This window comes from Oncorhynchus kisutch, linkage group LG23 (genome assembly GCF_002021735.2).
Source record: "Oncorhynchus kisutch isolate 150728-3 linkage group LG23, Okis_V2, whole genome shotgun sequence".
Lineage (NCBI taxonomy): Eukaryota > Metazoa > Chordata > Actinopteri > Salmoniformes > Salmonidae > Oncorhynchus > Oncorhynchus kisutch.
In genome coordinates, this window is record NC_034196.2 from 40,669,731 (window position 1) to 40,690,297 (window position 20,567).

General features: G+C 41.5%; 1 protein-coding gene across 22 annotated transcripts in view; it reads left to right on the top strand.

Annotated features, from left to right (window-relative positions):
- The window catches only part of ppip5k2 (diphosphoinositol pentakisphosphate kinase 2), a 69,344-nt gene that overhangs the window by 24,012 nt on the left and 24,765 nt on the right, over positions 1 to 20,567 (top strand). For 9 of the 22 annotated variants that reach the window (XM_031802869.1, XM_031802868.1, XM_031802872.1 and 6 more), the window contains 20 exons: positions 321 to 422; positions 1,164 to 1,325; positions 2,009 to 2,130; positions 4,343 to 4,444; positions 4,704 to 4,790; positions 4,926 to 5,001; positions 5,100 to 5,209; positions 5,302 to 5,387; positions 5,535 to 5,660; positions 6,638 to 6,759; positions 7,305 to 7,487; positions 7,839 to 7,980; positions 10,938 to 11,161; positions 12,829 to 12,956; positions 13,327 to 13,441; positions 13,669 to 13,776; positions 14,400 to 14,516; positions 14,944 to 15,123; positions 18,930 to 18,971; positions 19,119 to 19,292. In XM_031802869.1, coding sequence (XP_031658729.1) covers positions 321 to 422; positions 1,164 to 1,325; positions 2,009 to 2,130; positions 4,343 to 4,444; positions 4,704 to 4,790; positions 4,926 to 5,001; positions 5,100 to 5,209; positions 5,302 to 5,387; positions 5,535 to 5,660; positions 6,638 to 6,759; positions 7,305 to 7,487; positions 7,839 to 7,980; positions 10,938 to 11,161; positions 12,829 to 12,956; positions 13,327 to 13,441; positions 13,669 to 13,776; positions 14,400 to 14,516; positions 14,944 to 15,123; positions 18,930 to 18,971; positions 19,119 to 19,292 — 2,508 coding nt within the window. The remainder of the gene's footprint in view (positions 1 to 320; positions 423 to 1,163; positions 1,326 to 2,008; positions 2,131 to 4,342; positions 4,445 to 4,703; positions 4,791 to 4,925; positions 5,002 to 5,099; positions 5,210 to 5,301; positions 5,388 to 5,534; positions 5,661 to 6,637; positions 6,760 to 7,304; positions 7,488 to 7,838; positions 7,981 to 10,937; positions 11,162 to 12,828; positions 12,957 to 13,326; positions 13,442 to 13,668; positions 13,777 to 14,399; positions 14,517 to 14,943; positions 15,124 to 18,929; positions 18,972 to 19,118; positions 19,293 to 20,567) is intronic. The other 13 variants (XM_031802878.1, XM_031802879.1, XM_031802883.1 and 10 more) reach the window with 3 other exon arrangements.

Sequence of the window (20,567 nt, forward strand, 5' to 3'; positions counted from 1 at the left end):
GCTAGCTAGAGCCTCTAACCCCCTACAAAGGCTAGCTAGAGCCTCTAACCCCCTGCAAAGGCTAGCTAGAGCCTCTAACCCCCTGCAAAGGCTAGCTAGAGCCTCTAACCCCCTGCAAAGGCTAGCTAGAGCCTCTAACCCCCTGCAAAGGCTAGCTAGAGCCTCTAACCCCCTGCAAAGGCTAGCTAGAGCCTCTAACCCCCTGCAAAGGCTAGCTAGAGCCTCTAACCCCCTGCAAAGGCTAGCTAGAGCCTGTACAAGCCACGGTACTGCATTCATGGCTGTCCATGTAATTTCTCTACACCTGATCTTCCCTCTAGATTGGAAGCAGAAGTAGTGTTTATTCGCCCGAGAGCAATGTGCGAAAAACTGGATCCTACATTTATGAAGAGTTCATGCCAACGGATGGAACTGATGTAAAGGTAAATCCCATTAGCCAACAGCCGTTTGTGTTAAACAAGTGTTAAACGTGTTTACTTCAGTGTTTTCCATTCTACTGTCTAAAAAGTAGGTTAACAGTTTGGGGTCTGCAGGGGTGAATTTAGAGTCAATATTTGCCTTGAAGAACAACATAATAGGATTTATGTGTTACGCCTCGCGGAAGACTGTCTCGGTTTCAAAAATGATGAGAGGAGAGTGACTGTGCAAATCTAGACTGCGGAGTCCGCCGAAATAGGAGAAGTCCAACCCAGCAGTATATATATCATTCTGCTTATCTCATGGGCTCAGCTGAAAAGGGATCTAGCTAAAACCACATATTATGTCTACGTTCCAAATGGCATAGGGCCCATAGGGTACCACTTGGGACAAGCTATATTTACTATCTGGGACCAGCTGAAATAGGGCAGCTAAAAATGCTCATTATATTTACTTTGCAGGAACAGGCACCAGCTTTTAGTTACACAGCTGATAAAAGGAGAGGACAGTGAGGCCACTAGATTCAGTATTTCAGTGTGTATGTCCATGGTCTTTGCTTTGAGCACCACAGTCAAGTCTGTGTCCCGAATTGCACCCTATTCAGTGCACTACTTTTGACCAGGGCCCCTACTCTCAGAGAACAATGGAAGTAGAATAGATAAATACATTTAAAAAATAAAAATTCATAAATGCTGGATAGGTAACCATCATTTTGTGGGTGTATGTGGGGTGGGCTTGGTCCTTAGGTGTACACAGTGGGACCGGACTACGCCCACGCGGAGGCCAGGAAGTCCCCGGCCCTGGACGGCAAGGTGGAGCGGGACAGTGAAGGCAAGGAGGTGCGCTACCCTGTCATCCTCAACGCCCGCGAGAAGCTCATCGCCTGGAAGGTCTGTCTGGCCTTCAAGGTAACCAGGGACAACACGCTAGCAACCGGTAACCAGGGACAACACACTAGCAACCAGTAATCAGGGACAACACGCTAGCAACCATGACCTTAAGCTTGGCCAAGACTGTTGCTATGTCCCAAATGTCACCCTATTCCCTACATAGTGCACTACTTTGTACCGGAGCCCTGACCCTCTGGTCCAAAGTGGTGTACTGTGTAAGGAACAAGGTATCGTTTAGGACCAAGCCAGGGACTTGACTCGTTATCCCTAGTCTGACTTGATTAAGGTGGACAGCCCTGTGGAATGGACCAAGCAAAGGTGATGGGGGTTGTCTAAAGAGAGACAAGTGGCCTAAATGCTAGGAAACACAGAGTAGACGTGCCATAAGTATCCAAGTTCCCTAGAGACTAAATAGAACGTAGTGCTCAAATTGTAACACATTATCAGAAATATCAAAGTATATCAAGACATTGTCTGTTTTCAATTATGGCCCAATAATGTGCATTCCATCTGATTTAATCAAATAATGTATTTTAATATTCTTTGATACTGTGTACAGTAAACTGCTTTCAATGACGATAGGTTTCAATTCCCGTCTCTGCCTTACCAGTGAACCATAAAGGCCTGATTGCAACTTTAGATAGTGAGGTTTAAATGTCAGATCTCGGATTCTCATTTTCACTTCTCCTTTCTCTTGACAGCAAACGGTCTGTGGTTTTGACTTGCTACGTGCCAATGGCCAGTCGTACGTGTGTGACGTCAACGGCTTCAGCTTCGTGAAGAACTCCATGAAATACTATGACGACTGTGCAAAAATACTGGGGTCAGAATCCACATTTTGGAGAAAAGAAATGACTAATTATTGTTGCTAAAATTGATCATTTTACAGTTTTCAAATTATCATTTTGAAATGTGGTAAATAATTAGTTGGGTATTTCTAAATGAATAAAATAGGTTATGTGGTACTTTAGATGGAAGACGCTTCATATGATGTCTAATGTTGCCTTGTAAAAATACTCAAGGTTTTTAAAATGTATTTAAAAATATTTGTTTAACAAGGCAAGTGAGATAAGAACAAATTCTTATTTACAATGACAGCCTAAGAACAGTGGGTTAACTGCCTTGTTCAGGAGCAGAACAACAGATTTTTATCTTGTCAGCTCGTGAATTCGATCTAGCAACCTTTCGGTTACTGGCCCAATACTCTAACCACAAGGCTACCTGGACCGAACCGTTGACTGTGAGATCCATTCAATAGTTTATGGAGCATCTTAGATCACCAGTGTCATGGAGCTTCATTGTTTTTATATATTTTTATTTTATTTCACCTTTATTTAACCAGGTAGGCAAGTTGAGAACACCTTTATTTAACCAGGTAGGCTAGTTGAGAACACCTTTATTTAACCAGGTAGGCAAGTTGAGAACACCTTTATTTAACCAGGTAGAACAAGTTCTCATTTACAATTGCGACCTGGCCAAGATAAAGCAAAGCAGTGCGACACAAACAACAACACAGAGTTACACGTGGGACAAACAAACATGGTCAATAATACAATAGAAAGTCTATATACAGTGTGTGTAAATGAGGTAGGATAAGGGAGGTAAGGCAATGAATAGGCCATAGTGGCGAAATAATTACAAAACAGCAATTAAACACTGGAGTGATAGATGTGCAGCAGATGAATGCTTCTATTGCTTTATAGACAGGATGGAGTTAGAGTATTATGAAACTATGTAAGGAGAGATACTGTTCACTGTATATCACACACTCTTCTGCTTTATTATACAGCAGGATGTAACGATTCCCATCGGTTCCCGATTTCAAATGTTTCCGCGGACCCCAAACCGATCCAAATGTAGTATGCATCGGTCAGAAAATCAAACGTTACGAATCGCCGGTTTAATTATAAATATTTTTTGCTTATATTACTTTCTTTCTACCGAAATAACCTAATCTTTTGTAACAACTGATACACATCAGTGTCAAACTAAGCATGTAACTGTGTTGACAGTTATTGATCTACAAGTCATTTTGTGCTGAACAACCCCAGGTAATATCAGTAGCCTAGTCAAACTGCTGCACTGTGCACTGCTTCGTGCTGACCAGACTAGGGTAATATCAGTAGCCTAGTCAAACTGCTACACTGTGCACAGCTTCGTGCTGACCAGACTAGGGTAATATCAGTAGCCTAGTCAAACTGCTACACTGTGCACAGCTTCGTGCTGACCAGATTGAGGTAATATCAGTAGCCTAGTCAAACTGCTGCACTGTGCCCAGCTTCATTCTGACCCAACGGCCTGTTCTGATCTTGAACTTCTGCACAGCACCTTCAGCTTTCAAATGCTAAAATGGTTTGTGGGATATTAGGCTTTATTAGTTGACTGACAACCTATGTAATTTGCTATAGGTTATTATCTATGTGCTTTTGAAAATGGTGTTTTACCATAATAGAAATACATTACCAGAGACCACTCATCTGGCTATTCCTGCTGAACTGGCTTACAGTAGATTTCATTTAGATTCTTCAGGTTCACCATCGGCAATAGTTTTGGTAGTTTTACCTGAAACAATCAGTGTTATCTTTTGATATATATATATAGGTTAAAGTTGATCATTTCAGATAAGTCAGATAAGCAATTTAAAAACTTTCAAACATTCCATTTTGCAGAATTTAATTTAGAATGGAATATGAATGTGTTTATGCAACAAATGTTAGTGCATCGATTCGTTCTCTAAACAAACCGAACCCCCCCCCCCCCCTGAATCATTTAAAACTAAAACGTATCAACCTGTATCGTATCGGAGCCCATTCATCTGGATCTATGTACGTATTGAATCGTCTAGAAATGGAAAGATGCACATCACTATTACACAGATTAATAATGGTCAGACACAGCTTGTTTTAAGATAAATAAATATTTTTTAATTAGGCAATGTAGCGCTAATACAACCCAATACATCATGTAATAAGAATGATCTTCAAGTAGTTACCAAAGTTTCTTTGTCCCTGAACATCATCTGTCCTCTCCTGTAGAAATATCATCATGAGAGAGCTGGCTCCCCAGTTTTCCATCCCGTGGTCCATTCCTCTGGAGGCTGAAGATATCCCCATTGTCCCCACCACCTCTGGAACCATGTACGTATTTACACACATTTTGATGACTCGTTCGTAGTGAATAAAGCTGTTTTAGCCATAGCAAATGTAGCTGTAAATTGGTGCACTTTTAGGCCCCAACTTGACTTCCGTGTGCATAACTCAAATGTTCCTGCATATCCTCCATTGACGTAATCGTATACATTTAAATCAAGCAAAAAAGATAAGCGTACATCTCAATAGGATTTAGCCAGCAATGAATAGGAGTTGATATTTTTAACTGTTGCTCCTCTTAACTCAGGATGGAGCTACGGTGTGTTATCGCTGTGATTCGTCATGGCGACAGAACTCCCAAACAGAAAATGAAAATGGAGGTTCGGCACCAGAGGTACATGACAGCTGTTTCCACACAGTCAATGTACAGGGCTACTGTCACACTACAGTACTGTTAACATGGTGATTCCGTATTGGTGAATGTTTTCACCACTGTAATGTATCGCCTCTTTATTTTATATTTTTTTAGGTTTTTTGATCTATTTGAAAAATGTGGCGGGTACAAAAACAAAAAACTAAAGTTGAAAAAGCCAAAGCAATTACAGGTAAATAAAACCTATTTGTATCCTTTGTATGTTGTAGCTTCATCACGTGTTGTACAGTACAACTTACCTGCATCTCATTTGTTTATTTCCAAATCCAGGAAGTGTTAGATATCGCAAGACAACTCCTTGTCGAAATCGGACAGAACAACGATTCCGAAATTGAAGAATCCAAAGCAAAACTTGAACAACTGAAAACAGTCCTTGAAATGTATATGTTATTGCACATTCCCAGATGTCTTTCTAACGATTGAATATTTGATTTAACAATCTGCTCTTAAAACAAAATGTGTTTTGCTTTAGGTATGGCCATTTTTCTGGCATCAATCGCAAGGTTCAGATGACGTACCTTCCACATGGGTGCCCCAAAACATCCAGTGAGGAGGAAGGTAGGATTTGTTCTGTCATCTAGACTTTATATAACATTTTCTCTAGTCTGTGAACTGATTGTTTGTGTGTCTGTGTGGTTCTCTGTGACTTACTGACTCATTATATGTGTGATTCTCTGTGTTGTCTGTGCTTGCTGTGCCCTATAGACGTGCGTAGGGATGACCCTTCTCTGCTGCTGGTGTTGAAGTGGGGTGGGGAGCTGACCCCGGCAGGCAGGGTACAGGCTGAGGAGCTGGGGAGGGCCTTCCGCTGCATGTACCCTGGAGGACAAGGTAACAACCTCTATCCTCCACTCCCTCTTTATAGACGAGGTAACAACCTCTATCCTCCACTCCCTCTTTATAGACGAGGTAACAACCTCTATCCTCCACTCCCTCTTTATAGACAAGGTAACAACCTCTATCCTCCACTCCCTCTTTATAGACGAGGTAACAACCTCTATCCACTCCCTCTTTATAGACGAGGTAACAACCTCTATCCTCCACTCCCTCTTTATAGACGAGGTAACAACCTCTATCCTCCACTCCCTCTTTATAGACGAGGTAACAACCTCTCTCCTCCACTCCCTCTTTATAGACGAGGTAACAACCTCTCTCCTCCACTCCCTCTTTATAGACGAGGTAACAACCTCTATCCTCCACTCCCTCTCTATAGACGAGGTAACAACCTCTATCCTCCACTCCCTCTCTATAGACGAGGTAACAACCTCTATCCTCCACTCCCTCTTTATAGACGAGGTAACAACCTCTATCTTCCACTCCCTCTCTATAGACGAGGTAACAACCTCTATCCTCCACTCCCTCTCTATAGACGAGGTAACAACCTCTATCCTCCACTCCCTCTCTATAGACGAGGTAACAACCTCTATCCTCCACTCCCTCTCTATAGACGAGGTAACAACCTCTATCCTCCACTCCCTCTCTATAGACGAGGTAACAACCTCTATCCTCCACTCCCTCTCTATAGACGAGGTAACAACCTCTATCCTCCACTCCCTCTTTATAGACGAGGTAACAACCTCTATCCACTCAGGCTTTAAAGCGGCAATCAGCAGTTGAAACAATAACAAAGCTTTTTTCCTGATACCCCAAATGACCCCAATCCTGACTTACATTTATTTGTCTACCTAGATAAGTACACTCCACTTCAATACCCATCTCATGTTCCGTATTTAGGTTGTAATGTTAAGTTAGTGGACGTCCTCACCGACTCACACTGATGTGTTAAAAGCTGATTTCGTATTTTCCAGGTGACTACGCAGGATTCCCAGGGTGTGGCCTGCTGCGCCTCCACAGCACCTACAGACACGACCTGAAGATCTACGCCTCCGACGAGGGACGCGTTCAGATGACAGCCGCTGCCTTCGCTAAGGTCTGTCTGACAGTACAGATTTTTAAAGAGACATTTGTCCGATGTTTTTAGACCCCAACATTTTTTTTTAATGTTAAGATAAATCCATGTCCCATGCCTATTTGCCTCTTCCCAAATGAATAGAAAATACTAACCCACAATAAAATCTGGAAATTGAATGGCGCTTATCTTTTTTCCATTTAATTTTGTATTGAGGCATATCTCGATCTACTCAACAGATGATCTGAAATGTGGATATATCTCAATGTGTCTAGTTTTGTCAAAATAGAAACATCTGACACACTTTCTTTTTGGAGTGAAATGTACTTTTAAGAATGTTGTCTCGTTAGTCAGTCATTCTAGTTATAATACGTAGCCTAGTGGTTAAGAGTATTGGGCCAGTAACCAAAAGGTTGCTTTTTCGAATACCAGAGCCGACTAGGTGAATAATCTGTCGATGTGCCCTTGAGCAAGGCACTTAACCCTAATTGCTTCTGTAAGTCGCTCTGGATAAGAGCATCTGCTGAATGACTAAAATTTAAATATATCTGGTGGCATCCATTCAGGGACTGCTGGCGCTGGAGGGTGAGCTGACACCAATCCTGGTGCAGATGGTGAAGAGTGCCAACATGAACGGGCTGCTGGACAGCGACAGCGACTCTCTCAGCAGCTGCCAGCAGCGCGTCAAGGCCCGTCTCCACGAGATCCTGCAGAGAGATAGGGACTTCACTCCCGAAGATTACGAGAAGGTTGAGACTAAGTGATGCAGTCTTAAGTTCTGTCCTGTCCGATCCATTTTGTCTGTGACTGTTGTGGCTCATACGGGCTGTGGAGGAAGCCACTCGGTGACAAAATAAACATTGGCGTTTGATCATTATAAGTACTACTGTTGTAAATAGATTCTTGCTAAAATATATTTTTTGAAAATGTCCAATGACCCATTTTTTCTTGTTCTAATGAAATAGTCCAAGCAGGATACATAAGCTGACATGACTCAGAGATGTACAGTCTGACTGTGGGCCGTAGTGATTTTTGTCTGCACCATCCCTAATATTTCCCCCCATCCTAGTGCTCATAGTATTTTGTCTTTCTGTTCCCAGCTGGCACCCACCACCAGCTCCTCCTTGATCAAGTCCATGCAGATGATCAAGAACCCAGTGAAGACGTGTGACAAGGTGTACGCTCTCATTCAGAGCCTCACTCTGCAGATCAGACAGAGGATGGAGGACCCCAAGTCAGCTGGTAAACACTCTGCTCATATCTCCAGCGAAGATCCCCATTGAAACTAATGAACTCCGGGGATGGTTCCAAATGGTACCTTATTCCCTTCTTTAGTGCACTCGCTTTGACCAGGACCCGTAAAGGCACTGTCGGGAATAAATTGCCATTTGGGATGCTCCCCAAAATTTTCTCTGAAACCCCATTTTAAAATCCATAATTAAGTTGGATCATAGGTCCCTGTCATTATCGTGAGTCACTAAGTAAATGGCTTGAATTGAAAGTTAGAGCTCTGATTTGGAGCAATGGGCTTGTTAGTGAGGGGATGAGGAAACGGAGACCTTGATTCTGGTTTGGATTCTATGACACATCCCACTTAATGAGTATGAATGAACCATAACATTCCCTCCCTATGTAGTAACCAAAAAAGTGTTAAACAAATCAAAATATATTTTATATTTGAGATTCTTCAAAGTAGCTACCTTTTGCCTTGATGACAGCTTTGCACACTTGGCATTCTCTCAACCAGCATGGAGGTGTGTTGGGTCATTGTCCTGTTGAAAAACAAATGATAGTCCCTCTAAGCGCAAACCAGATGAGATGGCGTATCGCTGAAGAATGCTGTGGTAGCCATGCTGGTTACGTGTGCCTTGAATTCTAAATAAATCACAGACCATGTCACTAGCAAAGCACCCCCAAACCATCACACCGTTTTATAAAGGAAAACCCTGGAAAGAGTAGGTGTGTCCAAACTTTTAACTGGTACTGTATATGTCACGCGACCTTGATGAAATTAAAAGACAACAATGTGTTGACTAACGATATGTATATATTTTTTATTTGAAATTGAACCTTTATATAAAACCTCTTAAGGATCTACCCCTTTTTTTTCAATTTTTGCCTGAAATGACACCCAAATCTAACTGCCTGTAGCTCAGGCCCTGAAGCAAGGATATGCACATTCTTGGTACCATTTGAGGAGGAAACACTTTGAAGTTTGTGGAAAAGTGAAAGGAATGTAGGAGAATATAACACAATAGATCTGATAAACGATAATACAAAGACATTTTTCTATTTTTTTTGTACCATCTTTGAAATACAAGAGAAAGGCCATAATGCATTATTCCAGCCCAGGTGCAATATACATTCTGGCCACTAGATGGCATCGGTGTATGTGCAAAGTTTTAGACTGATCCAATCGCATTTCTGTTCAAAATGTTGTATCAAGACTGCACAAATATGCCTAATTTGTTTATTAATAACTTTTTATGTTCAAAATTGTGCATTCTCCTCAAACAATAGCATGGTATTCTTTCACTGTAATAGCTACTGTAAATTGGACAGTACAGTTAGCTTAAATTCTTGTTAATCTTTCTGCCAATATCAGATGATATTTGTCCTAGGAAATTATCTTGTTTATTCACAACATCATGCTAATCACATTAGCCTACGTTAGCTCAACCATCCCGTGGAATGGACACTAATCCCGAAGAAGCTTTTAACTAGGCAAGTCAGTTAAGAACAAATTCTTATTTACAGTAACGCCTACTGGGGGAACTGTGGATGAACTGCCTTGTTCAGGGGCAGAACGACAGATCTTAGGATTCGATCCAGCAACCTTTTGGTTACTAGTCCCAACACTCTAACCACTAGGCTACCTGCCATCCCAAATATGTACATTAAATTACTGTTTTGAAGCTACCGCGCCTCAATCTTGGTACTCCCCCATCATTGTTTTAAAAAAAAGTTAAAAGTTAAAGAAATGCATTTAATAATGTCTACATTTGTTTTTGTCAGTTAATTAAAATACTGTAGAATTTCATTCATCCCTATGGAGGCCTGTTCCTCCTGGGGAGTGCAAAGATGGCTGACCGGAGGTTTCAACGCCTCTCATTGGCAAATATATCAGCAATACAGGGTTTGGTGATGATGACTCATGAATGTTAATGTAACATATACTCAGTGAAATGTATGTACCAGGCCTCCCGAGTGACAGACCGGTCTAAGGCACTGCATCGCGGTGTTGGGGCGTCACTACAACATGGGGTTCGATCCCATGCTGTGTCACAACCGGCCATGGCCGGGAGTCCTGTAGGGCGGCGTACAAGGGGCCCAGCATCGTGTAGGTTAGAGGAAGGTTTGGTTCGAGGGGGCTTTACTTGATTCATTGCACTCTAGCAACACCTTGTGGCGGGCCGGGCACCTGCAGGCTGACTCCTGTTGTCATTTGAACGGCGTTTCCTCCGACACATTGGTCCAACTAGCTTCCTAGTTAAGAAGCAGGGATTGGCGGGTCATGTTTCAGAGGACGCGTGACTCGACCTTGGCCTCTCCTGAACCCGTTGGGGAGTTGCAGCGATGACACAAGATGGTAATCATGAAATTGGGGGGGGGGGAAAGGGGGGGTAAGAATTACAACAAAAAAAGAAATGTATGTACCAGATGAAAGTAGATTACACTGATTCTCACAGTTACTTAATAAAGTAGTTTTGACTCAGTTCTTATTCATTATTTGACATGCCATATTTTACCACAATATCTAAAAGTTATTGGGATATGAATGAAAGACACAATATTAAACCATGTAATTATTTTTTTTTAAACTACATTTGAATGATGTTTTGGTCAAACTGTCATCTAAATGTGGTAGTCGCAGTATTTGTGTACATGCCTGGGGTGGCAGGGTAGCCTAGTGGTTAGAGCGTTGGGCTAGTAACCGGAAGGTTGCCAGTTCAAATCCCCGAGCTGACAAGGTACAAATCTGTCATTCTGCCCCTGAACAGGCAGTTAACCCACTGTTCCTAGGCCGTCATTGAAAATAAGAATTTGTTCTTAACTGACTTGCCTAGTTAAATAAAGGTTTAAAAAAAAAAAAAATTTAAACTGTAGAATTTCAAATGTCATACATTTCAAATTGTTCATATAACTTGTTGTCCTGCACCTATAGTGTAATGTTCATTTGAAAAAAATGTACTTTCTAGACATCCAATTGTACCATAGCGAGACTCTGGATCTGATGCTGCGGCGCTGGGCCAAGCTGGAGAAGGACTTCCGGATGAAGAACGGCCGCTACAACATCAGCAAGATCCCAGACATCTACGACTGCATCAAGTACGACGTGCAGCACAACAGCTCCCTCAACCTGTCTAACACTATGGAGATCTACCGCCTGTCCAAGGCCCTGGCCGACATCGTCATTCCACAGGTATGTTCCAGGTTTGGATCAAAGATTTTATGATTGGCATTTATGTAGCTAGCGCCTTTCACCAAGACACTACAGTGATGCACAGCAGACGTACAGCACCAGTATACTCTCCATACATCGTGGTGAAGTTTGGAGTGATTGAAGCATTTAATAGTGGCAGCCCCTATTACATTCTGCTATAGTCTATTTGGTAAACATTTCACGGTAAGGTTCTACACCTGTTGGTTAAGGGCTTGTAAGTAAACATTTCACGGTAAGGTCTACACTGTTGGTTAAGGGCTTGTAAGTAAACATTTCACGGTAAGGTCTACACTGTTGGTTAAGGGCTTGTAAGTAAACATTTCACGGTAAGGTCTACACCTGTTGGTTAAGGGCTTGTAAGTAAACATTTCACGGTAAGGTCTACACCTGTTGGTTAAGGGCTTGTAAGTAAACATTTCACGGTAAGGTCTACACCTGTTGGTTAAGGGCTTGTAAGTAAACATTTCACGGTAAGGTCTACACCTGTTGGTTAAGGGCTTGTAAGTAAACATTTCACGGTAAGGTCTACACTGTTGGTTAAGGGCTTGTAAGTAAACATTTCACGGTAAGGTCTACACTGTTGGTTAAGGGCTTGTAAGTAAACATTTCACGGTAAGGTTCTACACTGTTGGTTAAGGGCTTGTAAGTAAACATTTCACGGTAAGGTTCTACACTGTTGGTTAAGGGCTTGTAAGTAAACATTTCACGGTAAGGTCTACACTGTTGGTTAAGGGCTTGTAAGTAAACATTTCACGGTAAGGTCTACACCTGTTGGTTAAGGGCTTGTAAGTAAACATTTCACGGTAAGGTCTACACCTGTTGGTTAAGGGCTTGTAAGTAAACATTTCACGGTAAGGTCTACACCTGTTGGTTAAGGGCTTGTAAGTAAACATTTCACGGTAAGGTCTACACCTGTTGGTTAAGGGCTTGTAAGTAAACATTTCACGGTAAGGTCTACACCTGTTGGTTAAGGGCTTGTAAGTAAACATTTCACGGTAAGGTCTACACCTGTTGGTTAAGGGCTTGTAAGTAAACATTTCACGGTAAGGTCTACACCTGTTGGTTAAGGGCTTGTAAGTAAACATTTCACGGTAAGGTCTACACTGTTGGTTAAGGGCTTGTAAGTAAACATTTCACGGTAAGGTTCTACACCTGTTGGTTAAGGGCTTGTAAGTAAACATTTCACGGTAAGGTCTACACCTGTTGGTTAAGGGCTTGTAAGTAAACATTTCACGGTAAGGTCTACACCTGTTGGTTAAGGGCTTGTAAGTAAACATTTCACGGTAAGGTTCTACACCTGTTGGTTAAGGGCTTGTAAGTAAACATTTCACGGTAAGGTCTACACTGTTGGTTAAGGGCTTGTAAGTAAACATTTCACGGTAAGGTCTACACTGTTGGTTAAGGGCTTGTAAGTAAACATTTCACGGTAAGGTCTACACTGTTGGTTAAGGGCTTGTAAGTAAACATTTCACGGTAAGGTCTACACTGTTGTATTCGGAGAATGTGACTAATAATGTTTGCTTTATATCTTGTAGTGTTACCAGATAGACTAGTAATAGGTGTTTGGTTAAAGGGACATTTGTTTTAGTGGCCACTGTTATGCTCTTGTTGAAATAAACATATTTTTTACACCCCTGTCCCGTCAGGAGTATGGTATCTCTCAACCTGAGAAGCTGGACATAGCCAAGGGCTACTGCACCCCCCTCATTCGCAAGATCCGCTCCGACCTGCAGAGGACACAGGACGACGACACCGTCAACAAACTGCACCCTGTGTAAGACATTTCTCGAACTCTGGGCTCCAGAGTGGTGCAGCGCTCTAAGGCACTGCATCTCAGTGGGCTCCAGAGTGGCACAGAGTGCTAGAGGCGTCACTACAGACACCCTGGTTCGAATCCAGGCTGTATCACAATCAGACGTGATTGGTAGTAACATAGGGCGGCGCACAATTGGCCCAGTGTCGTCCTGGTTTGGCCGGTGTAGGCCGTCATTGTAAACAAGAATTTGTTCTTAACTGACTTGCCAAGTTAAATAAAGGTTAAATAAATGTAAAAAAAAAACATGTGGAGTCACCATCCTCAGAGTAGTATCCATATCGGTCTCCCTATGAAATACAATTGCAGTTGTCTCATGTGTGTTGTCCAGGTATTCCCGTGGAGTCATGTCCCCGGAGCGTCATGTCAGGACCAGGCTGTACTTCACCAGTGAGAGCCACGTACACTCCCTGCTCTCCATCCTCCGCTACGGAGCTTTCTGTGACGTGAGTCCTCTCTAACATTGGTCCTGAACTTCCGTACGTTTACATTTCTGTATTGTATCTATTGAACCAGTTTAAAGGGCCATGTTTCACATTAGAATCCACCAAACATTGTGTAGTGCACATGTGTATTAATATGATATGTCACGTTTTTTTTACCCAGAAAAATGTGGTTAATATATTGCTTAAATATGTCTGAATCCCATATTTAACTGTTGCTCATATCCCAGGAGACCAAAGATGACCAATGGAAGAGGGCCATGGAGTACCTCAAGGTGGTCAGCGAACTGAACTACATGACACAGATTGTAATCATGCTTTACGAGGACCCTAACAAGGTACTGTAAGGTCCAAGTATATGCCTGTGGCTTTTTGGTTATGTTAACTAGCAGCCTGACTCAGCTGCTCACACCAGCTGAGTCATCACACAGCCTCTGTAAGTGGGATTGTTGGAGTAGAACCAGATTTTATTTTCATAGCCGATATAGAATGGATCTCTTTCATGTCTATTTACTGAGGAAGTTGTCATACTAATGTTGCATATATAGTATGGGTTGTTTTGGCGGGAGCAATGCGCTTTCATCTCTAATTGTTTTGTGGTATGTTTTTGAGGGTAACACCAAGGTTATTATAATATTAATATAATCATAGTTAGGTGGGTGCTTATTATTTGTCCTATTTCACACATGTACAAGTGTGTATTATACGCATGTGTGAATTGGAAATGTTAATTTTTTTTCCTCATTTCCCAACTTCTCCTCGGAGATTGGGGTCACGGCCAGAGTCTGCCATTTATCAACGACTGCCCTGTAGAAAATTAGGGTTCAAGGGCACATCAACATATTTTTTTCACCTCGTCGGTTCTAGGATTCAAACTAGCAACCTTTCGGTTTACTGGCCCAACACGCGCTACACTGCCTGCCACCTTATTATTACCAGCACCATTGTACCATTACTCTAGGACCCTTCGTCTGAGGAGCGCTTCCACGTGGAGCTGCATTTCAGCCCGGGAGCCAAGGGCTGTGAGGACGACAAAAACCTGCCCTCAGGGTTTGGCTACAGACCAGCTTCTCGAGAGGTACGGGGTCCCAGTTTCTGAAGAAACCATGTGTGTGTCTCATTAGATGCAGGTCTTTGTAGATCTGTGTAACCACTTTTAGGGTGGCATATGGTGAATGCTGATGTAGTTACTGGGGAAAAGTTGATAGAAAAGCTTATTGAGGTTAAGTGTTTTATGGGTGTGAGTTGTGTAGTTAATATTAGTATTCGGCTTACTCACATCTTGACAGGAAGTAGTTAATCTTAGAGGCAACATGAATGAGCCTATATCTTGTTTGTTTTTTTACTCCATTGTGTGTGTTTTTCTGATTCATCAGGAATTCCAGATCTTTTTTTCCAAACCTCTGAAATCATCTTATTTCTTTTTCCTCATGGTTTAAAGTGGACTATAACCTTCTCTTCCCTTATACACGATGTTCTACCAATCGTATCCCTGTCATCTCCAGAACGAGGGATCAAAGAAGAAGTCTAAGGAAGACAACGACGAGGAGTCGGCCGCCGCCAACGCCAAGCGGGACGAGCCGGACCGAGCAGCCCTAATGATGTTCAGGCCACTGGTGTCTGACCCCATCTACATCAACAGAAAGTGCCCACTGCCTCGCTCCAAAAAGATTGGCTCTGTGGAAGTAAGTGCCACCTTCAGGTCCAGTTCAGAATACACAGGTGGTATACAGGATAGACTGTATACGCTAAGAGTTGTAACGTGTCACAACAAACGTACACTATGGTAGTCACCTGCTAGCTACATTGGTGATAAAAATGCCTGGTTAGTGGTACTGCTCTTGCATGTAATTGGCTTGAATTGGTTTTTGGGTTAGTACTAGAGTAGTGTTGTATGTTTACAGCAGAGCTATGCAACAGAATAACAATGTGCACTGAAAGTGGTCACCTGACGAGTCACCAGCCCCCTTTGGAATGTAAGCTTACTGTGTTACTTATTACAGTTAAATACCATTACAATTAGAACCAGGAGTGATTTTTAAGGTCTCAAAACAATGCTGGTGTGACTACCTTCTCTCAATAGCCCAGCCGCGAGCAAGTAACAATTGTCAAATGTACACTACCGTTCAAAAGTTTGGGGTCACTTAGAAATGTCCTTGTTTTTGAAAGAAAAGCACCTTTTTTGTCCATTTAAAATAAACATCAAATGGATCAGAAATATAGTGTAGACATTGTTAATGTTGTAAATGTCTATTGTAGCTGGAAACGGATGATCTTTAATGGAATATCTACATAGGTGTACAGAGGCCCATTATCAGCAACCATCACTCCTGTGTTCCAATGACATGTTGTGTTAGCTAATCCAAGTTTATAATTTTAAAAGGCTAATTGATCATTAGAAAACCCTTTTTCAATTATGTTAGCACAGCTGAAAACTGTTGTTCTGATTAAAGAAGCAATAAAACTGTCCTTCTTTAGACTAGTTGAGTATCTGGAGCATTATCATTTGTGGGTTTGATTACAGGCTGAAAATGTCCAGAAACAAATACCTTTTTTCTGAAACTCGTCAGTCTATTCTTGTTCTGAGAAATGAAGACTATTCCATGCAAGAAATTGCCAAGAAACTGAAGAACTCGTACAACACTGTGTACTACTCCCTTCACAGAACAGCGCAAACTGGCCCTAACCAGAATAGAAAGAGTGGAAGGCCCCGGTGCACAACTGAGCAAGAGGACAAGTATATTAATGTGTCTAGTTTGAGAAACAGAAACCTCACAAGTCCTCACCTGGCAGCTTCATTAAAGAGTACCCGCAAAACACCAGTCTCAACGTCAACAGTGAAGAGGCGACTTAATCTTTAATTTTTATTGGCCAGTCTGAGAGATAGCTTTCTCTTTACAACTCTGCCTAGAAGGCCAGCATCCCGGAGTCGCCTCTTCACTGTTGACGTTGAGACGGGTGTTTTGCGGGTACTATTTAATGAAGCTGCCAGTTGAGGATTTGTGAGCCGTCTGTTTCTCAAACTAGACACACTAATGTACTTGTCCTCTTGCTCAGTTGTGCACCGTGGCCTTCCACTCCACTTTCTATTCTGGTTACAGCCAGTTTGCGCTGTTCTGTGAAGGGAGTAGTACACAGCGTTGTATGAGATCAGTTAGCCTTTTAAAATTATAAACTTGGATTAGCTAACACAACGTGCCATTGGAACACAAGAGTGATGGTTGCTGATAATGGGCCTCTGTACACCTATGTAGATATTCCATACAAAATCTGCCGTTTCCAGCTACAATAGTCATTAACAATGTCTACACTGTATTTCTGATCAATTTGATGTTATTTTAATGAACAAAAAATGTGCTTTTCTTTAAAAAACAAGGACATTTCTAAGTGACCCCACACTACTGTTCAAAAGTTTATCTTTGATGGTCCATCTTTGCATGAACACACAAAATTCCTCAAAGGAAGCATTTTGCTATTCTACAAGTAGCGTTGGCCTTGGTCGTTGAGAGAAATGAAGTGCCACATTAGCTATGAAGCATTCAGTAAACTCACCTCTGAATGTTGTTACCTGTAATTTGAAACTTTGTTTTTATCTGGATCTTCAACTTCTTTGCTTGCAATATTCAGATCTATGTCTGTATATTCATGTTGATATATTTAATTTATTTTTAATGTAATATTGAAATCTATTTCTGTGTACCCACCCACACACAAAACATTGCTGTATGTTGGTGAGTGTGGTGAGTGCATGGTAACTACTGGTCTTTGAAAATGTTGTAGAAACGAATCAATTTTCATTTTATTTTAAGTGGTGGTCACCAATACACGTTCTTAGAAGAAATGTGGTATTTTTTACGTCTGTATTCTACACTTGACCTTTATAAAATTCAGCTTGATGCAGTCACTCAGGTTATAAGTAATAATACATATTTTGTAATATATTTTTTGTTGTTGTCTAGAAGTCAATGTTATTTGCTAAATTCATATCTACTGTACCTTCTAATCTCCATTGCATATACTTCAGTAAAGCACTAAGTCACACCCCCACAGTACACCTTGCATGTGCATAAGAGTGCAACATTTTATATTTACGTTTGTTTCCTTCAGATCACAAAGAAATGTTCTGCAAGCAGCGTGTACCATCACTTTTGCCAAACAACAACCCCTAATGTTTCAAATTCACCAGTTACACAGCAAAATTACAAATGTTAAATCAACTCTCATAGGGTTCAAATGAACACTCTGTCCATGTTGTTCCACACTACACCGAGCTAATGGTAGACTTTCAAAAATGTTAGAAACTCTGAAAGTACACTATTAAAAGGTAACTGTAAATAGTTGAACATGTATATTGACCAACACTGGTTGTGTTGCATTCACTATACACTCGTGTAAGTGTTAAAATCAACTCAACAAGAGTGTATATTTTTTACTTTAATTGTTGATTACATTGTCATACCTGGCGGCAGGTAGCCTAGTGGTTTAGAGTATTGGACCAGTAACCGAAAGGTCGCTGGTTTGAATCTCTGAGCCGACTAGGTGAAATATCTGTCAATGTGCCCTTGAGTACGGCACTTAAACCCTAATTGTTCTGGATAAGAGTGTCAGCTAAATGACTAAAATGTCAATTTAATACTGCTGGCTTTTAAGGGTATATATTACAAAAGCAACTATCTCTGTACATCGTTTGACTAATAGTGAATATTGTGCCTTACCCACTGTATTGTAGGGAAGATTGTCCCTCCTCACCCACTGTATTGTAGGGAAGATTGTCCCTCCTCACCCACTGTATTGTAGGGAAGATTGGGTCTCCTCACCCACTGTATTGTAGGGAAGATTGGGTCTCCTCACCCACTGTATTGTAGGGAAGATTGGGTCTCCTCACCCACTGTATTGTAGGGAAGATTGGGTCTCCTCACCCACTGTTATTGTAGGGAAGATTGGGTCTCCTCACCCACTGTATTGTAGGGAAGATTGGGTCTCCTCACCCACTGTATTGTAGGGAAGATTGTCCCTCCTCACCCACTGTATTGTAGGGAAGATTGTCCCTCCTCACCCACTGTATTGTAGGGAAGATTGGGTCTCCTCACCCACTGTATTGTAGGGAAGATTGTCCCTCCTCACCCACTGTATTGTAGGGAAGATTGGGTCTCCTCACCCACTGTATTATAGTCACTGGTCTTTCACATTATCACATGGTGTTGGCAGTACACTGTTTGGTGATTTTACTTGACTTAATACATTACACCAGCTGTATGCTGACACTAATGCTGAGAGAATAGTCTACACACATCAGCTAAAGTTGCCCAGGGCTACATTTACTTTAAAATGTATGTATTGATTGTTAATTATCTGATTAACGTACTTGTGCCAGGATCACAGAATTGACCTGCATGTCAATGTGACCCGTAAATGGACAGTCTAACAATTGCTAGTACATTGATGTTTCTCTTTTTTTTGTTTTTTTTTTGTTTTTTTACTTTCCTTTTAGTCCCCATTGCAGCCAGACTTTATCAAGACCGCAGCTGGCAAAGTATGACGATACATTATACCAAACCTAAACAAAAAAAGTTCCTACTTGTGAATGTTGATGGGACACACATACATTAGCTGGAGACTGTTCTTTTTTTTTTGTAATGTTGCATGACTGTGCTGTTTCTGCCCCCTCTCTCACTTCCAGGAAGAGAGCCCCCTGAGTGTGTCTAGCCCTGACTCTATTGGTACCTGGCTTCATTACACCTGTGGTGTTGGTACTGGGCGTCGAAGACGCAGATCAGGGGACCAAATCACTTCCTCCCCTGTCTCCCCCAAATCACTGGCTTTCACATCCAGTATTTTTGGCTCATGGCAACAGGTTTTTACCCATTTTAATTTATTATCCACACAAACAGATGACACCTACTCTTGTTCATGTGCACTTAAAAACACTGCTGCTGTCAGCAAGGACACCTAATCAGCAGATTGATGTAAAGATGCCATTTTTACCCCTATTCGCAATTTTAAAAAATGTGTGCCATTTTCATAATTTAAAAAAAACAACCTAAATGGTACTGTGAAGAATGATTCCTTTTTGTCTTTCATTTTTTGGGGGGTCATTGGGTCCATACAGTGAAGATGATAACTCTTTAAACAAGGTTACATTTTAGTGTCTTAAATTGTAATGGCATTGCAATTCAAAGATTGCTGGCTATGGGATACTCATTTTGCACTGTATTTAAAACACATATATATATATATTTTGCAACTAACGTTGTTGCTCTGCTGCCTTGGTGGAATTCACACTTTCCTCACAATGTGGCCACAATGTCTACTAGAGGTACACCTAGCAGCTAATGAGACACCAACCAGCTAATGAGACACTGTCTGTGGCTCTCTCCCTGGTTTCATCTTTGTTGAGGTTTCTCCCTGTTTTGTTGTTCCGCGGGTAAATATATTTTTAAAACATTTTTTATCAAATACCTGCGCATGGACTCTTTCAATTATGGCTGTGTGATATACAGTACCAGTCCAAAGTCTGGACACACCTACTCATTCAAGGGTTTTTCTTCATTGTTTAACTATTTTCTACATTGTAGAACTAATAGTGAAGACATGAAAACTATGAAATAACACATGGAATCATGTAGTAACCAAAAAAGTGTTCAACAAATCAAAATATATTTTATACTTGATGTTGAGATGTCTGTAACTTGAACTCTGTGAAGCATTTATTTGGGCTGCAATTTCTGTGGCTGGTAACCCAGAGTTTCCTCTGCAGCAGAGGTAACTCTGGGTCTTCCTTTCCTGTGGAGATCCTAATCAGTGCCAGTTTCATCAAAGTGCTTGATGGTTTTTGCGACTGTACTTGAAGATACTTTCAAAGTTCTTGACATTTTCCACATTGACTGACCTTCATTTCAGTAATGATGGACTGTTGTTTCTCTTTGCTTATTTGAGCTGTTCTTGCCATAATATAGACTTGGTCTTTTACCACATAGGGCTATCTTCTGTATACCCCGCTACCTTGTCACAACAAATGAACTTTTAACAAGGCACATCTGCTAATTGAAATGCATTCCAGGTGACTACCTCATGAAGGCGGTTGAGAGAATGCCAAAGCGTGTGCAAAGCAGTCAAGGCAATGGGTGGT